General features: G+C 37.0%; 1 protein-coding gene across 3 annotated transcripts in view; it reads left to right on the forward strand.

Moving 5' to 3' along the window:
- The window catches only part of scaf8 (SR-related CTD-associated factor 8), a 237,750-nt gene that overhangs the window by 127,829 nt on the left and 89,547 nt on the right, over positions 1–20,374 (forward strand). For all 3 annotated transcript variants that reach the window (XR_010018938.1, XR_010018940.1, XM_063056008.1), the window contains exons 11-20: positions 2,496–2,614; positions 2,718–2,911; positions 5,449–5,549; positions 7,943–8,056; positions 9,405–9,561; positions 14,894–15,018; positions 15,112–15,147; positions 16,490–16,640; positions 18,616–18,681; positions 18,921–19,160. Coding sequence is in view for 1 of the 3 variants with exons in the window: in XM_063056008.1 (XP_062912078.1) it covers positions 2,496–2,614; positions 2,718–2,911; positions 5,449–5,549; positions 7,943–8,056; positions 9,405–9,561; positions 14,894–15,018; positions 15,112–15,147; positions 16,490–16,640; positions 18,616–18,681; positions 18,921–19,160 (1,303 nt within the window). In the remaining 2 variants the exon portion in view is untranslated. The remainder of the gene's footprint in view (positions 1–2,495; positions 2,615–2,717; positions 2,912–5,448; positions 5,550–7,942; positions 8,057–9,404; positions 9,562–14,893; positions 15,019–15,111; positions 15,148–16,489; positions 16,641–18,615; positions 18,682–18,920; positions 19,161–20,374) is intronic.

Below are 20,374 nucleotides of genomic sequence, written 5' to 3' on the forward strand. Positions count from 1 at the left end.
AATAAATGTGCTAGGTTTTCTAAAATTGACTCCTACCTTAGGCCACAATCAATCGCCCCTCGTATATTGTTTGAAGCGTGTTGATCACAATGTTAGTTATTCTCAATGGTTAGTCATTCCATGCTCAAGTCAAGTCAAGTTTATTGTCATTTAACTTTATACATGTATACCACCAATCGGGATGTTTCTCCGGACTAGGTTGTAGAGCATAGTACAATAACTTAGAAAACTAAGAATTTAATCTATAAATAAATTGCACATAAATAAAGTAAAGTGCATAAATTAAAACCCAATGACACTAAGAATGCGGTGCAGTGGAGAGTTCAGAAGCCTCATGTCCTGAGAGAAGATGCTGTTTCCCATCCTGGCCATCCTTGTTCTTATGCATTGGAGTCTCTTGCTTGATGGTAAAATGTCAAAGAGGAGGCTGAATTGATGGATGGGATCTTTGATAATACTAAGAGCCCTGCATACACAGCGCTCCTGATAATGTCTCTAATGGATGGTAGGGAAACTGCTATGATTCTCGCAGCCATTCTCACAGTCCTTTGTAGGGACCGATGCTCTGCTGCTCCCAAACCAAAAGGAGATGCAGCTTGTCAAAATGCTCTCAACAGTATTCCTGTAAAATTCAGTTAAGATGGGGGGGCAGGGGAGGAGGGCTGGCTTGCCTCAATCTCCTCAGGAAGTTGTGTTGCTGTGCCTTTGTATTCAGGGAGGTGATAGTGAGGGACTAGGTGTAGTCATCCATGATGTGAACTCCCAGGAACTTGGTAAACTTAACTTTCTCTACAGAGGATCCACGCAGAAGGGGTTGGTTCATTAGCACCTTCCTAACATCCTCAATCATTTCCTTGATCATCTTCACGTTCAGACTTAAGTTGTTATTCTCACACCAGTCCAACAGCCGCTCAACGAAATGGGACTGGAGAAGTTGCTTCCCACATAGACTGGGTGTGGCCTTTCTGTTAAGAAGTCCAGGACCAGTTACAAAGGAGGGCGTTGAGACCCAGCGAGGACAGTTTTCCAACCAGTTTTTGGGGTATGATGGTATAACACCAAACTGAAGTCTATAAATAGCAACCTGGTATATGAGATCCAGTTTTCCAGGTGGGACAGGACAGAGTGGAGAGCAGAGGCAATGGCATCATCAGTGGATCAATTTGAGTGATAAGCGAACTGGAAAGGATCCAACATAACTGGGAGAAAGGCTTTAATGTGCTCAAATACCAGCCACTCAAAGCATTTCATAATGGCTGATGTTAGTGCCACAGGATGATAGTCTTTTAGGTAGGCTACTGTCACTTTCTTTGGCACTGGAATGATGAATGGTTGCCATCTTAAAAACTGAGGGGCCAATGAACTGTTCAGGGAGATGTTGAATACATCTGTCAACACGTCAGCCAGCCAGGCTACTCGGTCTTCTGAAGTGTTTCCTGAGTAAGGAAACTGATTTGACATTATAATTTTCAGCCTTCTTGAAATAGCACATTTTGAACATTTTAAGGGAAAAGTTATTAGTTCATTATGTAAAATAAGTTCATGCTGGAAATGTTAAGTATCACTAATTGTCTTATTTGTTGAAGTGATTTTTTTCACAATTTAGCTTTAAAGGCTAAGTTAATATTTTAAAGGTTACAAGTGAACCTTTTTTATTTACTTGCTGTGACAGAGAACAACTGTGCACTTATTAAATGTTGTTCTTTGTTTATTCAAGCCCTTTCTGAATTTCTGTATAGGTCTCAAGGCGAATTATAATGACCTGAAAGGTCTAGGCAATTGGGTTTTAGCTATAAAAATAATCAAAGATATGAGAGCCAAAAATAAGCTTCAGAAAGAGCTAAAAGTAGAATGCCATCTTGACCACAAAGCACAAATCCCTGTAACCCAAATACAGTATAAATTACATGGACAATGAATCCCTAGTGAATTTATTACCTTACAATTGGTACTAGTTTGGTAACTTATTGCTCTGATGAGAGAAAGCCTGGCAAGACTGGATTGCAGTAAGCTTTAAATGAAGGGAAGGTGACCACTTCTAGATAACTGCCAGGTAATAAACCAGGTATCAACATTCAAGGTACCCCAATGGCTACACAGCCTTGGGACATCTGTACTTCGTAAATGCTATTGTGAAGACAATATTATTTTTTATTTGGCCCTTCTGTTTTAAAGTAAATGGCGAAAGATCATGTAGATTCAGATAAATATTATGTTAGATAAATGAAGGAATCTTGGTTTTGCAGTAATCCATAATAATCATTTTAAAATATGAGCACTGCAAATGTACTCAGATATACAATCAAGCTAATACAAGAAAAGTATATGTAGTGCTTACAACCAGAGAGTCATCAGTGTGTCCAGTGCATTTTTTATGATTTTCACAATAGTTGATTTTCTTCATGTAGCCCAGGTCAGAGGAGCTATATTTAATCCATATTTCTTTATTATCCATATTCCTGTTTTTGTTTTTATTGTTTTCTTGGGTCGTCAAGGATATGGATATTGATGCACCTGATGGTCAAGACCTCATTGAAGAAGAAATATTTCAGCATGAAGAAAAGAAACCTTTAGTACGCTCGAGATCGAGGACGCGGTCAAGATCCCGTTCAAGGTAGAGTATTTGATGTTCATGTTTAAGGCAATTAATTTCAAATATTGCTTAGTATATATTTTAGATAGTAAAAAAAATTAATGTTACAAATGTCTTTAATTAGGTCACCACGAAAGAAGAGGTCCAGATCACGGTCGGGGTCTCGTAAACGTAAGCATCGGAAACGTTCACGGTCAAGATCAAAAGAGAGGAAAAGAAAATCATCGCGATCATATTCTAGTGAAAGAAGAGCAAGAGAACGTGAAAAAGAACGTCAGAAAAAGGGTCTACCTCCTGTTCGATCAAAGACGCTTAGTGGTATGTGACAACCTAAGTATTAACTTCCTTACATTTTTGACTACAAAGCATTTTTTTAAGCTTTAGTGCCTTTAGATCAGAGAACACTAAAACATACCAGTTTACATTTGCAGCCAATATTGTATCAAGGTAATTAAGCATCTGTTTCCCAAAGTCCAATAACTTCCTTATTGTTTGTGCAATATGCCGAGAAGTAATTGTGTTTCATATTTTTCGGAATTCAAAAAGCCCTAGCTTTCCTGAACTGCATGATTTCAAGCATAATTGCTTGCAGTGCTGCACCACTACGTTTGATGCTAATGATCTGCACTTTACTGAAGCAGTGCAATATTCTTGCAAATTTTTTAAAAAGCAGGAAAGCACCATTGTAAATTGAAGTTTCACTAAAGTTCACTTAAGCTGTGCTGTAAATGAATGAATCTCTTCAATGCAATGCCTTGATACAGAAATGAGTACATCAGTAAACATTGTTCAAATTGAAGGTTTTTTGATCTTGACTCAATTAGCCAAAAATAATGCAATTAAAATAGTTTTTCAATCCCAGTGACAGTTATGTAATTGGGTATCATCAGTTTGTGATGAATTATTTATTATGATACTATAAAAATGAATAATTGTGTCTGTCAAGAGAGTAGACCTATCAGAAATGGCAAAAGTTTAACACGTACATTGCAGGGAAGGGGGAATGTTGAATGTAGCTAAGGCAATACTCATAATGGGGTGGAGATCAAGAAAGACTGAATGACAAGTGGTAGTTTTTGCTGAGAAAGAAGGGTAAAATGAATTAACAGTCTTTATCACCTTATCTGATCTGTCATTCTATCTTTAATTCCATCACCACCTTTGTTCTCTCCCCCCACAACTTCCCTGCAACTTAAAAAAAAGTCTAACTTGTCTCAAGCAACAGAAAATTCTGGAAGAACTCAGCAAATCAGGCAGCATCTATGGAGGGGAATACACAACTTCATACCACTTCCTCCTCCACCCATCCACCTTCCCCCTCACTGGTCTTGTCTATTGTCTGCCAGCTTGTATTCCTTCTCCTACCCGCACACTCTTATTTTGGCTTCTGCCCCTTCTTTTCCAGTCCTGACGAAGGTTCCTAGCCTGAAACACTGTTTATTTTCCCCTGTAGATGCTGCTTAGCTTGCTGAGTTCTTCCAGCATTTTGTGTGTTGCTCAGGATCAGTGGAATCTCTTGTATTTGTTTTTCTAACTTCACTTGGCTCTGATAAAAGATCATTGACATGAAATATTTTTTGATCTTGACCTGTTTTCTCTCTTTGCCCTTCACCCTGAGCTATTTTTGGCATTTTTGTTTGGGTTTCTGGTTTCCTGCTTGTACGTTTTTACTTTCTGTGCAATGCCAGTTTGGAGCATGTAATCTCAGTCCATATTTCTGTTGTAATGATTTTATAATTGAGATGCTAAGACTATAATCATGAATGTGTGGCTTATGATCATTGTTATTTTAACTTCTGAGTGATTCGGATGTTTCTTAAATTGGTAGTCACATGTGAACGATGTTTTCCTTCATTGTATGTTTACCTAGGGAGTGTATTAACAAGTTAGTTAAGAACTTAGACTTGCATCCCTTGCAGACATTCTTTTCCAATAAAGCTAATGGACTTGCTCTTTTTTCTCCGCTAGGAACTAGGTTCAGTGAGCAGGATCTCTTGTGTAGCTGCAGGAAAATTACAGCAAGTTCTCAAGAAATCTAATGTCAGAGCACAAATGGGGAATTGCCAATGAAGAGCGCCCAACAAGTTTGAGATTTTTGTGAAAATCTCAAGACTGGTTAGACATGCAATTTTCCCCACAATTTCCAATTCTAAAAGCAAGTTGTTGAATAAAGGGACCTAACAAGAGGGACATCAAAGTTTACCAATGATGTCAAAATAGAGTTGGCATAAAGAGAGCTGGGAGCATTTTAAAATAGTTCAAGCTAATGGCAGTGGAATGAGCATGATAGTGCCAATTGTATTTTGCTGGATAAGTGGAAAAGTGTGGCTTTTAGGGGGAAAGTAAAAATGGATCAATAATAAACATACACTGAAAGATGAAAGGTTTGGCCAAAACAGTGATTAGGTCACAGTGAGAGTTTATCTCTAGCTGTCCTGTTACAGATAGAATAGTAAAGTCATATGCAATGTCTATCTTGGTGTTTTTTTTTTAAATAGCATGGTAGTTTCATTAGGAAAAAGACAGACTTTGGGCCTTAGGCTTGTTCCATATTCATTCCTCATTCAGCATCAAAATAATGTATCTGCCATTATCAAGCTGTAAGGTCTTAGCTGCTGAGTTTCTAGATAACTTGCAGTGCTTTTCAACTGCTTAATTGACTATAAAGCTTTGCAGGAATTGGAGGTTCCAAAAATGCTGTATAACAATGCAAGTGTTTCTTTTCACACGTACAGCAAATATAACACTAGTTATGATATATTTTAGTTTGTTGCCACCTGCTTTTATAAAAATGTTGTGGGATTGATTAATTTCATTATGGATATGTAATTTTTTTTCTTTATTTCATTCTTTAGTGTGCAGTACCACACTATGGGTTGGTCAGGTCGACAAAAAGGCAACACAACAAGATATAACGAATCTCTTTGAGGAATTTGGCCAGATTGAATCAATAAATGTGAGTTTTTTTTAGTTATATAAATAAGTTCTGGCAGTTTAATACCTGTTAGATATTTTTGAGACTTCATCTCAATTTGAGTAAGACTAGAACTGGAGGTCATGACGGTGGTGTGAGTGTGGAATAAGATGCCATAGGAAGTGGTTCAATTGTAACATTTACAGTTTCAAGAAAAAGTTTGTGAACCCTTCGTAATTTCCTGGTTTTCTGCATTATTTACTTTTCATGTCTTTATTGAACACATTGTTTAATCAGTCACAGTCCAGGCTGGAAAAAGTATGTTTCTGGGATATCTTGCATTCACAGTGCTCTTCAGGTCTCGCCGCAATATCTCAGTTGAGTTAAGGTCTGGACTCTGACTTGGCTATTCCAGAAAACAGATTTTCTTCTTTTTAAACAATTCTGTTGTTGATTTGCTCTTGTGTTTCTGATTATTGTCTTGTTGCATCATCTAACTTCTATTAAGCTTCAGATGATGGACCACAACCCTGACATTCTCCTGTAAAATGTCTTGATACAGTTTTGAATTCAATGTTTCTTTAATGATTGCAAGCTGTCCAGGCCCTGAGACAGCAAAGCAGCCTCAAACCATGATGCGCCTTCCACCATGCTTCACAGTTGGGATGAGTTTTGGTGTTGGTGTGCAGTGTCCTTTTTCCTCCAAACATTGTCCCAGAAGCATGTGGAACATCCAGGTGGTCTTTAGCAAACTTGAGATGTGTGGTAATGTTTTTTTTTCTGGAGAGCACTGGTTTCCTCTGTGGCGTCTTTCCATGAACACCATTCTTGTTCAGTGTTTTTCTTAGAATGGACACAAGAACAGAGACTTTTAGCAAATTCAAGAGATTTCTACATGTCTTTTTCAGAAACCCTTGGGTTCTTCTTCACCTCCTTCAGCATTGCACATTGTGCTGTTGGTGTGATCTTCACAGGATGTCCACTCCTAGGGAGAGTAGCAACACTTAATTTCTTTCATTTGAAGACACTTTCTCTAACTAGTCTGACGAACACACAGGTCTTTAGAAATGCTTTTGTAGCCTTTTCCAGCTTCATGCTTCTTTATAATTCTTCTTCAAAGTCCTCTGAAAGTTGTTTTGATCGAGGCATGGTGCATATAAACAGATCTTTCTTTGGAAGTGGAGGCTGTCAGTAATATGACTTTGTCTGTTGTTTTATAGAGCAGGACATCTGTACAGCCCACACCTCCAATCTCATCTCATTGTTTGGAGCACCTGACTCCAAATAGCTTCTGTAGAAGGCATTACCCCAGAGGTTCACGTACTTTTAGAACCTAAACTGTGGTGTGGTCAGTATTGATAGAAGTACAAATGCTCTTGTGTATGTCTATTATTGTGACGTAGATGAAGATCAGACCACATTTTGAGTAAATAATGCAAAAAAACAAGTAATTGCAAAGGATTCACAAACTCTTTCTTCCAACTGTAAGTTAAGTTTGGATAGGTAGATGGATGAAAAGATACGGAGAGCAACCATCTGTGTATAGGACTAGGCAGAGAAACAGGCCAGCATGGACTCGGTGGGCGTAAGGACTTGTTTCTGTGCTGTAGTACACTCAATGTGTACTTGGCCTATTAAAGTTTGTTGAAATTATTAAAATATAAAAATGAGAATTTACAAAATGTGTCTGTAGATTTGTTCTGTAGATTATGCTAATACTAATTTAAAATTTTATGTATAAACTAAAACACAATGGTCAATGAAGTTTAATCTACTTAATTTAGGTCAAAATTCTGAGTTTTAGGAGGCAAAAAGGCAATTTACTGTTATAGACTGACTTACAAAAGTTACGCCACCCAGATGTTTACAAAAAAAGAACAAGGCTTTAAAATTTCACTTCCTGCATTGTTACCTTAAAAAAGCCACGCATGGTTAATTCTAAATCACAAGTTATTGATAGCCTGTCATTATCAATAACTTGTGATTTAGAATTAACCATGCATGGCTTTTTTAAGGTAACAATGCAGGAAGTGAAATTTTAAAGCCTTGTTCTTTTTTTGTAAACATCTGGGTGGCGTAACTTTTGTAAGTCAGTCTATAACAGTAAATTGCCTTTTTGCCTCCTAAAACTCAGAATTTTGACCTAAATTAAGTAGATTAAACTTCATTGACCATTGTGTTTTAGTTTATACATAAAATTTTAAATTAGTATTAGCATAATCTACAGAACAAATTCCAAGTAGCTATGTATCTGGTATTAAATATGGGCAGTGAAGCAAAGATTCAGTCAAAATGAATAAACTTCGTAATTGAAAAAGGTAAAATGACAAAACCTTTTAATGCGATATCACTATTTGAGGAATGTGTGTACTATTACTACTTTGCATAAAGATATATATTTTTATTTATAACAATCGCTACATTTTTCTTTTAAGATGATACCTCCGCGAGGGTGTGCATATGTCTGCATGGTTCATCGGCAAGATGCTTTTCGTGCTCTTCAAAAATTAAGCACTGGATCCTTTAAAATGGGGTCCAAAATTATTAAGGTATTTGTGAGTTCTAAATAAACATCAGATTATTAATGGAGATACCTGCTTTGGCTCATGCCGTGAGCTGAAAGTCACAAAAGATTTCAGTGTATTTATTGAAATCACTATAAAAGCACAATAAGCTAATGTATAACTATTTAAAATGAATTTTTATTGTTGAGCTGTTTCTCACTGTAATCAGTCTTGATTTTTGGGAATGTTCATTTATGAGAAAGCAAAGAGAAAAGTTGTTTGAATTAATGTAATGGATCCCACAAAAGGGAAAAAGCCTTGCAGTTTCCATTGTATTCCAGTGGTAAATCTGTTACACGTGACAAAGAAAAAAACATTGCTGAGGATGAGGAACACAGTAGGGAAGAAGTAGATATTTTGTAGAGAGGCAGTGTTTACTTTGAAGATAATAGTTCTCAGCTTGATTGGATTTGCTGCCTGTTTCTTTTGTGCGCTCTCCAACACAAGCACACTGAGTTCATGAACTTTTTTTTTAAGATTGAGTCCTTTATTTAGCTGTATCGCTTCACCTTGAATTGCAACTAAGAAAATATTTGCAATTCCTCCCAACTCTCTCACAGAACTGACACATTTCTGTGTTTTATTTTGTATTTTCTTAAAGCCATCTTGCAGTGTCTTGTAGTTCATGACACTGACAATGCTTCCTTGATCCCTTTCCATTAATTTGACTAAATTCCCTCCTTGTGGGACAGTATTTGAAGAGAGAGAACCCTTAATTATCAGCTGATTATTTAAGTGTTTCCTCTTCGAATTTCACCCCCTTTCCACTTCGTGTTCTTCAGCCCTCGCGAGAACAAAGCTTGACCATTTGCTCCCTACAGATTTAACTCAAATTTTGTATCTCTGATGTTAGCCCCCTAATTTTGACTGTATTTTGTAAAATGATTTTGTACTCTACTTCTGATTATGAAATCCAAGTTTTTTTGTGTTTACTAACTTGTTCCTTCAGTATATTTTGCCACTCATGAATATATAATGAAGTCCCTTTGTTTCTGCACATCCTTTAGGACCACGTCATAGAGTAATAGATGTTTTCAATGAGGTGTAAGGTGACTTATTAACACCTTTTATACCTGTTGAACCTCAAAATTAAAACTACCTGAAATTCTGCAACATTTTATGCTGCTTTGTCTCTCCAAATCTCCCAACTTATAATTAGTCAGAATTTTGTTTTGGTCCAGGAATATTTTTTTGAGTAGATAGATATGTAGTTAGTGGTTATTCAATTGAAGAAAAGAATCACAAAACAATGATAAATTTCGTATATAATATAGCTATTGTTTTGAATTCTATTTGGTCTAATATGGTCTAATCTCTTTATCATCTGCTGCAGATTGCTTGGGCTTTAAACAAAGGTGTGAAACCTGAATATAAGCAATTCTGGGATGTTGACCTTGGAGTCACTTACATACCCTGGGAAAAATTGAAATTAGATGATTTAGAAGGCTTCTCTGAAGGAGGCATGATCGACCAAGAAACTGTTAATAATGGTATGAGCTAACCCTTGTTTCATAGTGGTTATTAAATATGTTAGATATTTATTTGAAGAAATTGTCTTTTCTTTGGGTTTTCCATTTCATCTGTTGATGCATATATTATGAATTTCTTTATTAAAACAGCACTGTATAACCGATCTAGGTGTGTGTTGATATGATATAACCTCTGAGGCAATTTTGCTGTCTCTATTCTAGGTAACAGTTTGGCATCATTCTCCAAAGCACTAAGGCACAAATTTAGCTTTCTGATTTTGACACCTTAAGCTGATGTTTTGCTGTGACTGCGGCATTTATACCATCTGACCAATTGAAAGCCCGATTTTGTTTTTGGTCAATCTCTTACCCATGATAAACTACACAAAACCTGTCACACAAAAACCGATCTCAAATAGGATAGGTTTAGAAAAAGAATCTTAAGTATTAATAAGGTGCAGCAGAAAAATAACTAATGTCCCAAAAGAATAGTGGTAAGCAGTAATGGGAAATAAATATTAAATGAGAAAGAACTAAAGGACAAAAAAGAGTTATGCATGCAAAAACACTGCATGTTGATTTTCAATTGATTTGACTTCATCAGAAAATTAGTTTACCAAATCTTTCATTTCTCATTGACTGTTCATGCCATAGGTGATCTGCAATTTAATGGTTCATAGGATGTGAATGCATAGGAGAAATAATTTTAGCAGCTTTTGTCTTTTTACCTAAGCTTAAGACTCCATATGGCATCTTAATTACCCTTATGGATTTGAATTCTCCTTAGAGATTTCAGTTTTAGGATATGAGTTGGAAGATTTCGCAATAATGCTGTTCATCTGGACTTCTACAACAATAACAGATTCCATTTACAATATGTCACAGAAGTTGTTAACTGATTCTGTTCACAAATTGCCTTTCATGCAAAATTCTCTGAAGGTAAATCAAGCAAAAATAAGTAAGTTTGCCACATAAGCTTAATCAATGTCTTAAAACATGTAGAGTGGATAAGGGGTAGAATTTCAAAGCTTAAGCTTTAAGAGTTGTAGGCTTGACTGTCAATAATAAGTACATTTTAATTCTGGAATGATCAAGAAGCCAGAATTAGAGGACCATAGACATGTAAATTTATCAGATTAGTAGGGCCACAGGAGATTAAAGAAACATGAAGAGTTAAGACCATTTGCAAAACTGAAAACAAAGAAGCTTTTGAAATTGAGGTTCATAATATATGCCTGATCTGTCTCCACCACAAGAGAGAGAAAGCCATAAGAACCAGCAGGAATAGGCCATTCAGCCCCTTGATCCTGCTCTGGCATTCAGTAAAATGATGACTAATCTCATTTACTGCTGTGCCAGTATACATTGACTCCTCAAATATCCAAACTATCAGCCTTGGTATCCATCAATGACTGAGCCTCCACACTACTTCAGAGTAGAGAAGTAAAGATTTGTTATCTTTTCAGAAGAAATACTTCATATCAGTCCTGAATAATGTGTCCCTTATTTCTGAGACTGACCACAAATTTTAATTTCATCATTTGGGAAAACAGGCTCACTGTGTCTACCATTTTGAGTTCTTAAGCATTTTTCTTTAAGCAATGCCACCTGTCATACTAAACTCAGAATCGGGTTCAATATCACTGGCATATGTCATCAAATTTGTTGCTTAACTGTACTTCTATAGACAGTCATGCCGACAACTCTTAAAGCATTAAGCAGTGCATTGCAAAACATAATACATTATAAATTACAATAAGAAATATATTCAAATTTAAGTGAAATAACTAGTGTAAAAAGAGAGCAAAAAGAAATAAACTTAGTGATATAGTGTACATGAGTTCATTGTTCATTCAGAAATCTGATGGAGGATAAGAAGCTGTTTTAAAACATTGAGTGGGTGTCTTCAGGCTCCCTCCTTGATGGTAGCAATGAGCAGAGCTATGTCCTTGGTGGTGAGGGTCCTTAACGATGGAGCTGAATGAGTTTGCAACTTTCTACAGTTTTTTCCAATCTTGTGGCTCCTCCATACCCGATGGTTTTGTAACCAGTTAAATGTTCTCCGCAGTACGTCTGTAGAAATTTGCACATGTCTTTGACATACCAAATCTTCTCAAATTCCTAATAAAATATAGGCGCTGTCATGTCTTTTTTATAATTGCATCAATACGTTGGATCCAGGGTGAATCTTCAGAGATGTTGAAACCCAGGAACTTGAAATTGCTCACCCTTTCTGCTGCTGATTCCTTGATGAGCTCTGGTGTGTGTTCCCTCAACTTCCCCTTACTGAAGTTCGCAATCAGTTCCTTCGTCTTACTGCTGTTGATCTATCACACTGCTGTACACCTTGTCACCATCTGAAATTCTGCCAACAATAGTTGTATCATTGGCAAATTTATAGATGGCATTTGAATTGTTCCTAGCCGTATGTTTGTGGATGCAGAGAGAGTAGAGCAGTGAGCTCAGCATGCATCCTTAAAAGTCTGCCAGTGTTGATTATCAGTTCAGAGAAGATGTTATTTTAATTCACACTTACTGTGATCTTCCAATGAGAAAGAGGGATCCAGTTGTAGAGGGAAATACAGAGGCCTAAAATTATTGATTAATATTGAGAGTATTGTAGTGTTGAACACTGAGCTGTAGTCAGTACAGCAGTGTGACGTAGGTATTACTATTGACCAGCTGATCCAAGGACAAGTGGAGAGCCAGTGAGATTGCAGCCATTATAGACCTATTGCAGTGGTCTAGGTCCTTGCAGAGGCAGGAATTGATATTAGCCTCAAAACAGTTAAAAGATTAAAAATCACAGTAGATGTGAGTTCCACTAGATGATAGTCATTGAGGCTGCTCGTTCTATTTTTCTTGCACACTGGTCTGATTGTCCCCTTTTTAAAGCAAGTGGGAACCTCGGACTGCAGCTTTGAGAGATTGACGATGTCCTTGAACACTCACGCCAGTTGGTTGACACAGGTTTTCAGTGTTCTAATGAATAGAGGCCTAGCTTACTCAAATCCCTCTTTATGTGAAACATCTGTGATTGTTGGAACAACTGTTGTCAGTCTCTGGTATACTCCCTTTAAATACGTGTATTTTTTCATTTGAGGGGCAGTGGGGAGATAAGACTAAAATTGTACACAGTATTTCAGGTGTGGACTCACTTGGGTCCTATGGTGTACAGGTGAAATTTGGCAGAATCAGGTGTGGCAAGTTTTTGTTACACTGCACATTTCAAATGAGATTATCCATTATTTTAACCATGTTTTAAAAAAAAATTGCTCCATTGTCTGAATTGTTTTGTAAAATTACATGGTCTCCTTGGTGTGTTGTTCCATTTGAGGAAATTGTACTCTTGTCAAGTGCAGCAAAATTCTTTTAAGCTCATGAAGTTTTATGACGTAAAACATGAGACAGTATTCCTATAGCTATCTCCCAGTTGCCATTTTGAAGCTAGGACAGTTTGTTTTTTTTTAATATTTTCCAAACATAGGAACAAAACTTTATCCATAAAGAATGAAAACAGAAAATGCTGGATGATCAGGCTACATTTGTGGAGAATAAGCAGTTACTGTGTCAGGTTGTCACCATCATTGCTGCCCTCAATCGTATTTCTTCCATTTCACGCATGCCTGCTCTTACCCTATCCTTCCACCACCCTACCAGAGATAGGGTTCCTTTCCTCTTGTCCTCACCTACCACCCCACCACCAAGCGCATCTTTCCCTCCTCCCCACTATCTTTCTGCTATCCACAGGGATCACACCCTATGCGACTCCCTTGTCCATTCATCCCTCCCCACTGATTTCCCACCTAGCACTTATTCTTGCAAGTGGAACAAATGCTACACCTGCCCCTACACCACCTCCCTCACTATCATCCAGGGCCTTAAATAGTCCTTCCAGGTGAGGCGACATTTCACCTGTCAGTCTGTTGAGGTCATTTACTGTGTTTGGTGCTCCTGGTGTGGCATCCTGTACATCATTGCGACCTGATGTAGATTGGGAGACCACTTCGCTGAGCAGCTACACTCCGTCTGCTAGAACAAGCGGGAACTCCCAGTGGCCACCCAATTTAATTCCACTTCCCATTCCTATTCCGATACATCCATCCATGGCCTCCTCCACTATTGTAATGAGGACACACTTAGCTTGGAGGAACAACACCTTACAATACCTTATATTCCGTTTGGGTAGCCTCCAACCTGATGACATGAACATTGATTTCTCAAACTTCCAGTAATGCCCATCCCCGTCTCCATTTCTCATTCTTTTTTCCTTCTCTCACCTCACCTCACCAATCATTTCCCAGGTCTTTACTTCATCCCTCGCCCTCCAGGTTTCACCTATCACCTGGTGATCCTCTCTCCCCTTCCCCCACCATTTAAATCTACTAGTCAGCCTTTTTCCTCCAGGCCTGCGGAAGAGTTTCAGCCCAAAATGTCGACTGTACACTTTTCCATAGATACTGCCTGGCCTGCTGAGTTCCTCCAGCATTTTGTGTGTGTTGCTCGGATTTCCAGCACCTGCAGATTTTCTCTTCTTCGTCAATTTGAAATGTTAAGTTTATTTCTTTCACTGGAGGTGCTGTTTGATTTTTCAGAGCATCTACAACATTGCACTAATTTAGATTTCTAGCAACTACAAGATTTTTGGGGGTTTTTTTTGCTTTTACATAAAACTTCAAAAAATCTGAGTTATTGCATTAAAATAAAAGTACATTTCGCCATCAAAGCCTTGCTGGTTTAATATGCAAATTAGCAATTCTTGAAAAAAATGCAAAATTGTGTCTGGCTTGCTTTTTGAAGTCAAAGTCTGTCTTTATATTCTGTGCTACTTGTTTTTTAAGTTCTACTGTTGAGAGCCCAATTCCTCAAATATAATATTAAGGCAGCTCTCCTTTTTTTTTCTACCCTTCCATTTCACCTTTATTTCCTTGATGGCAAATCTAGTCTACAGTAAATATTCCTATTCCTCCTCAGCTGAGGCTTGACTGCTGAAAAATGTTAACATAATTTACCTATAATTCACTGACACTTCACTTCCAAGAATATCCACCTTAAAGAAGTTTTTGCTTCTCCAACAGGATTTCCATTTGTCTTTTGTTCACCGTTGCTAGTTATTTCTTGGTCTTCATTCAATCACAAATCTTCCTTAAAGCCTTGCTCTCTTTTTTTTCCTATCCAAACATTTAGTATGTTCTATTTCAAATTTTTGACAATTGTCATGAAAGGTCATTCATCTGAAATCTTAACCCTTGTTTTCTATCTCCGCAAATACTATTCAGTTTATAAAATCTTGTGTTTACAGCATGACATTCTGTAACTTAATTAACAATAACATTCTGATATTCTATTTCAGAGTGGGAATCTAGGAGTTCTGAGCCTGTAAAGGAGAATGTGTCCCAACCTGTAACTACTGATAACAGTCAACCAACTTCAGAGGGAGAGACATTCACTCAACCTGTCACTATACTGCCTGTTCAAGTAATAGCATTATTTAATTTTAAGAAGTTACCCTTACAATGTGTAGTCTTATCAGTCCTTCAGTTAAAAAAAATTTTTTGTTCCCCTTTGTAGCCGAAGCAAATGGATGATATAAAGTTTATTCCACAAGTAAGTGAAACTTCATACTTTCACTGGTCCTTCAAAATTATGTTAATTTCTCCTGTTACTTGTGTAAATGATTACCTTACGTACAATTTCCAACCATCATGATAGTTTCTTTCATTTTAAGAATTTAAGTAATTATGCAGGCAAAATTAGCTTATTCTGTATGTCACCAAGTTTCCACGGATCTGAGGGAATCAGGTTACTGAAATTGATCTGATAGTGGATATTCTGAGAGATTTTGATCGAAGTACTGTCTTAATATGAGCTCTGGTTGCATTGGGCTATCTAATATATTGTCTTTTGGGTGGGAATCTGCTCCAAGATTCATCTGTAATCTATTACAGGAAGAGAAAAAAAAACTTAGATTTATATTTGACCTTTCCTGATCCTTGTATGGCCCGTGGCAATTTTAAGTTGATGTATTTTCTGATTTGAGTTGTAATCCAAAAAAACTAAGCAAATCCTATCCTGAAAGTAATATGTGATGACAGACAAATATTCTGTACTTTAGCAATTGGTCAGGCTACCATTCTGAATACCTTGATTATGTTGGAAGTAGTGTTATGGATCTCTTTTTCATTTTTGATGCAAAAGATGGCATCAGAAATTAAAAGCAGCAATATTCCTTAAACACTGTACTGGATAATTGAGTTCAAAATTTTGGAGTGAAACTTGAACCCACAATTGGGTTGAAATGCTCCTTAAAAAACTGAGATTTTAAATGCAAACCCATTCTTTACAAAAAAAAAATTCCTTTCAAAAGAAAACAGCATGTGTCTATATAAAGTGATGCGTGATAAATTGGAGCTAGCTTTGTAAATGAAGTTTTGAAATTTTGTTATGTGAAGGACTTGAAACAAAATTTCTCCTTGTTTCTCTATATGGTCTTTAGTATTAAAATACAGTGCTTGTAAAAAATCCACGGCATTCAGGATGACCATTTTTTTCCTGATTTAGACTATGAAAGTGTTTCGAAAGAAATTAAATTTGAGAACCTAAATTCAGCCTTTGTGTATAAGGTCAGAGGGTAAAACATGAATATTAATTAAATGTACATTGCCTCAACTCAATGTATTCACCTATAACATGATTACTTAATAAACTTATCACTATTATTTAAGATCTTAGAGCCCATGTTTGCCACAAGTAAAAACACGGTCTTGTGTATTTAGTACCTTCATCATATATGGAAATATAAAGGGAAAATAAGGAACCAAAGTTGATATATTCAATCTATTTTGCAGTTTGCCATGCTTACACAGTCTTCAAGGATGTGAATTTTGAGTGTCTTGAGTTGGCCAGACATGGATAATTCTTTATACAATAGATTGTAATTGATTTTCAGATGCCAGTGACTCCTACAGTTTCAGCAATTAGTATGGTACAGCCACCGGCGTTTCCTGTGTCAATGTCCATACCTCCACCAGGCTTCAACCCAGCTATTCCACCACCTCCATTCTTAAGGCATACTTTCAATCCTTCACAGCCTCCTCCAGGTACTGACTAAGTTCTTTTTACTCTTTTACAGATTTGAGTCCCTGAATTAAACTTGTTGAGATTAAATTCTAATCTATTTTGCTTTTGCTTTCTCAGCATTTATATTTTCAAGTTTATTGAAGATTGTCAATTTACACTCATGATTGAGGTTAACAGTTAACACCTTATGAAAGGGGGGGAGTATCCACATTATGATGCTGATTCTAGGTATTAGTCCAACTGTGAACGCTGCTTCATTAATAAATGTTCAGTATTGTTTTAAACCTCTTCCACTTTGTGTTCAATGACTTTTTGATTGTCTTTAATAATCAAAGTAGCACTTATAGCTACTTCATATAAAATTTTTAAAAATTAAGAGTCTAATTTGCTACGTAATTTTGATCATGTTAATATTTAACCTTTTTAGACTATTTAATGCCTTTGATACAAAGCTTTGGTGTGGTTTGGTAGCAGAATCATAGCGTTGCATGAATTTATGTAGTTTTTCTGTATTTCACTGGAACTTACAAAATATTTTTAATATTTTGATTGTATACAATTTCAAAAAAAATGTTAGTTGTCAATCTTGTAAAAGGAAAGCAGGTGTATAATCACAGTGGAGGGTATGTGAACTGCTTCGACCAACAGATGAATGAATGAGAACTTATTTATTTGGCTGATCATTGAAAGATAAATAATGGAATAAGAGTAAGCATGTCTTCAGGTTACAAGAGAGTTCTGTTGCTGAGAGTTGTTTGATGCTTTCCATGATACATTAATAAAATTGTTGAGGGCCAAAGAGGACATGCCAGATTTCCTTGCCTCCTGTGGAAGTAGAGGCATTAGTGAGTTTTCTTGGCTGTAGCGTCTATATGATTGAATCAGAACAGGCCATTGGTGATGTTCACTCCTAGGAACTTAACCCTCGCAACCTCTGTACTCCTGATGTAGACAGGTGATATTGTGATATCATCTGCGAGATTGTGAATGGGGTTAGAACAGAACCTGACCATGAGACGAGTGTACACGGAATAAAGTTGAGGGCTAAGGATGCAACTTCAGGGTTGGAAATAATTGTGCTGGAGGTGTTGCTGTCTATCTTTACCAATTGTGATCTATTGGTCAAGAAGTCAAGGATCCAGTTGCAAAAGAAGGTGTTGAATTCAGATTTAGGATTTTGGAGATGAGTTTTCTTGGAATATCCCAGCATTTTCCAATCTATGGCATTTCTGGGGTTTACTGTGAGGGAATTTTATATTCCCACAAAATAGCAGTTTCCATGTGCTAAGGTGCCACTTACAGTACAAAAAATCTTCTAAAATAGAGGTATTTAACTATGTTTGGAAATTGGCAGTGATGGTGATTTAAAAATTGCAATCATAAGGTTCTCTATGTGTAGATGTATGTATTTTAGAAGATTTTAAATGGATGTGAAATGGAGAATATTATGTCCTCAAAATGCTTGTCTCCCCTTCCAAAGTATAAAGTCATTTGCAAGTGTTTCGTACTTAGATTTTGCCCATCATCAAAGAATATCTATTCAAAACTAACACAATCGGAATTTGTTACTGCTATTTGGTTAATATTTTTAATAAATCATGCCCTTTAATGCACATTATTATTTTTAGGGTTTTACTTTAATTTAGTTACATTAATATGGTTGAGCACTTTTGACTTAATTTAAAAAGATAGGCTTGCAGTTATTCTACTTGCAATCAAGACAGTGCAAGTGCTGCAATATTAGTTCCTACCTAAAGTGTTTTAGTGACAATGGTTGGATAGCCAGAAAATAAGGGGTAATTTCTCTCTTTTTCATAATTGCCATGTTTTTTATATCAACCTGAAAGCAGGTGGGCCTCTGACCCACTGGTCCCTTTGTTATATAACTGTTTTGTTAATTTAGATTTTTATACTCATTTGAAATGGGACTTGCTCTGAAGACAATATAAATCATAACATGCAAAACTGAAGGGCTCTCTTTAATCTTGCATGCAGGTTATTTACCACCTCCCCCTGTTCCACCTCCAGTTGTTGGACCTTCCATTCCTCCAGTACAGACCCGTGAGTATAATTAAGTTTAAAGCTAAGGTTGCTCTTTGTATTACCATTTTAATGACTTATAATGCTCAGTTGGATAATGCTGACTAAAAATAAATCTGAAAGACAAAGTAGATTTGGATTGTGATTGATTGCAGTTTTATTTGTTAAAAACAAAATACGTTGGAGCTGAATGCATTCTCATGGAGCTAAATTTTTAATTCAAAATTTTGGTGAATAACTGCAAAACAATTATTCTTCAGCTCTAGTTTGTCCGCCTCTCTCAAACACTCAAGAGAGTGCAAAGGATTCCTCGTTTGGAAGTCTCCTTTCACAAATAGGCCACAGCAGTCTCCCAACTCCTAATATCCCACCAGGGAGTTTGTTTAATCCAGTTGGTGCACAGCCTCTCTCGACTGGTCCAAGTAGATCAAAGGATCTGGCAGCATCACGTACAGGCAACCAGACGTCATCAGTTGCTACAACATCTACGTCTGTACCAGGTATGTAAATTCAGTTGGAACGTTTATGGAATCAGGCTGAAGGGCCTGTTTCCATACAGAATAGAAAAGGTCCTTCCATGCTGACCATGGTTCCTATCTAGGCTCATCCCATTTGCCTGCATATGCACGTACAAATATATTTTAAACTTGTAATTAAACACACTTCTACCACTTCCTCTGTCAACTTGTTCCATGTGCCCATTGCCCTCTGTGTAGGGGAACAAGCTAGCTCCTCAGATTCATTCTAAATATTTCCTTTTTTCACCTTAAACCTTCACCATCTAATTTTAGAACCCTGCCCTCACCTTGGGGAAAGTTTGTATCTTCTGATTTTATGAAACTTTTTAAGGTCAGTTCTTAGCTTTCTTCACTCCAGGGAAAACAGTCCCAGCCTATCGGATCTCAAAAACTTTCCAGTTCAGGCATCGGTCCACTAAGCCATGTTGACTATCCCTAATCAGCCCCTGCCTTTCCAAATATACAACAGTGTTATACAATATTAATAAAAACAAAACACTTGGCCAGTGTGGCAGCATTTGTTGAAAGAGAAACTAGTTAATGTTTCAGGTCCGCAGCCCTTCCTTAGAAAGAGGGTAATGAGAGTGAAGGATTTACGAGTTAAAAGCAGATCTGGGAGGTGAAATAAGGCATTAGACAAATGATCATATGGAGATTGAGACATCAGGTGATAAGGAGCATGACATCTAACCTTTTTAAAGAGACAAAGTGAGAAAGGGGCATAACCATGGAAAATGATGAGAGCAGTTTACCAGAAGTTGGAGAATTCAGAGTTGCAAAGTGCCTAGACAGAGGATAAAATGGTTGGGCCTCACTATAGAAGTGGAGGAAGCAACAGACAAGGAAGCTCATAATCATGGACTGACCACAAGTTCTCCGTCAAGTGATCACCAATCTAGATCTGGTTTAACCAGAGTATAGACCACATTGCGAGCATGGAATGCAGTAATAGACAAAATTGAATAAAATGCAAGAGAATCGCTGCTTCATCTGGAATGATAGTTTTGTTTCCCGCATAGTGAGAGTGGAGATGAATTGGACAAGTTTGCATCTCCTCCAGTTGCACGGGATTTTCCAAAGGGCAGGGAGTGATGGATTTCCAACACTTATCTGTTCATCTTTTCCCATCATTTACTGACCTAAACAATCTTTCTGGTGAGGTAGTGATGCACTTGAACTTCATACAGTGTTCACTG

This window comes from Mobula hypostoma, chromosome 8 (assembly GCF_963921235.1).
Source record: "Mobula hypostoma chromosome 8, sMobHyp1.1, whole genome shotgun sequence".
In the NCBI taxonomy this organism is placed as follows: domain Eukaryota; kingdom Metazoa; phylum Chordata; class Chondrichthyes; order Myliobatiformes; family Myliobatidae; genus Mobula; species Mobula hypostoma.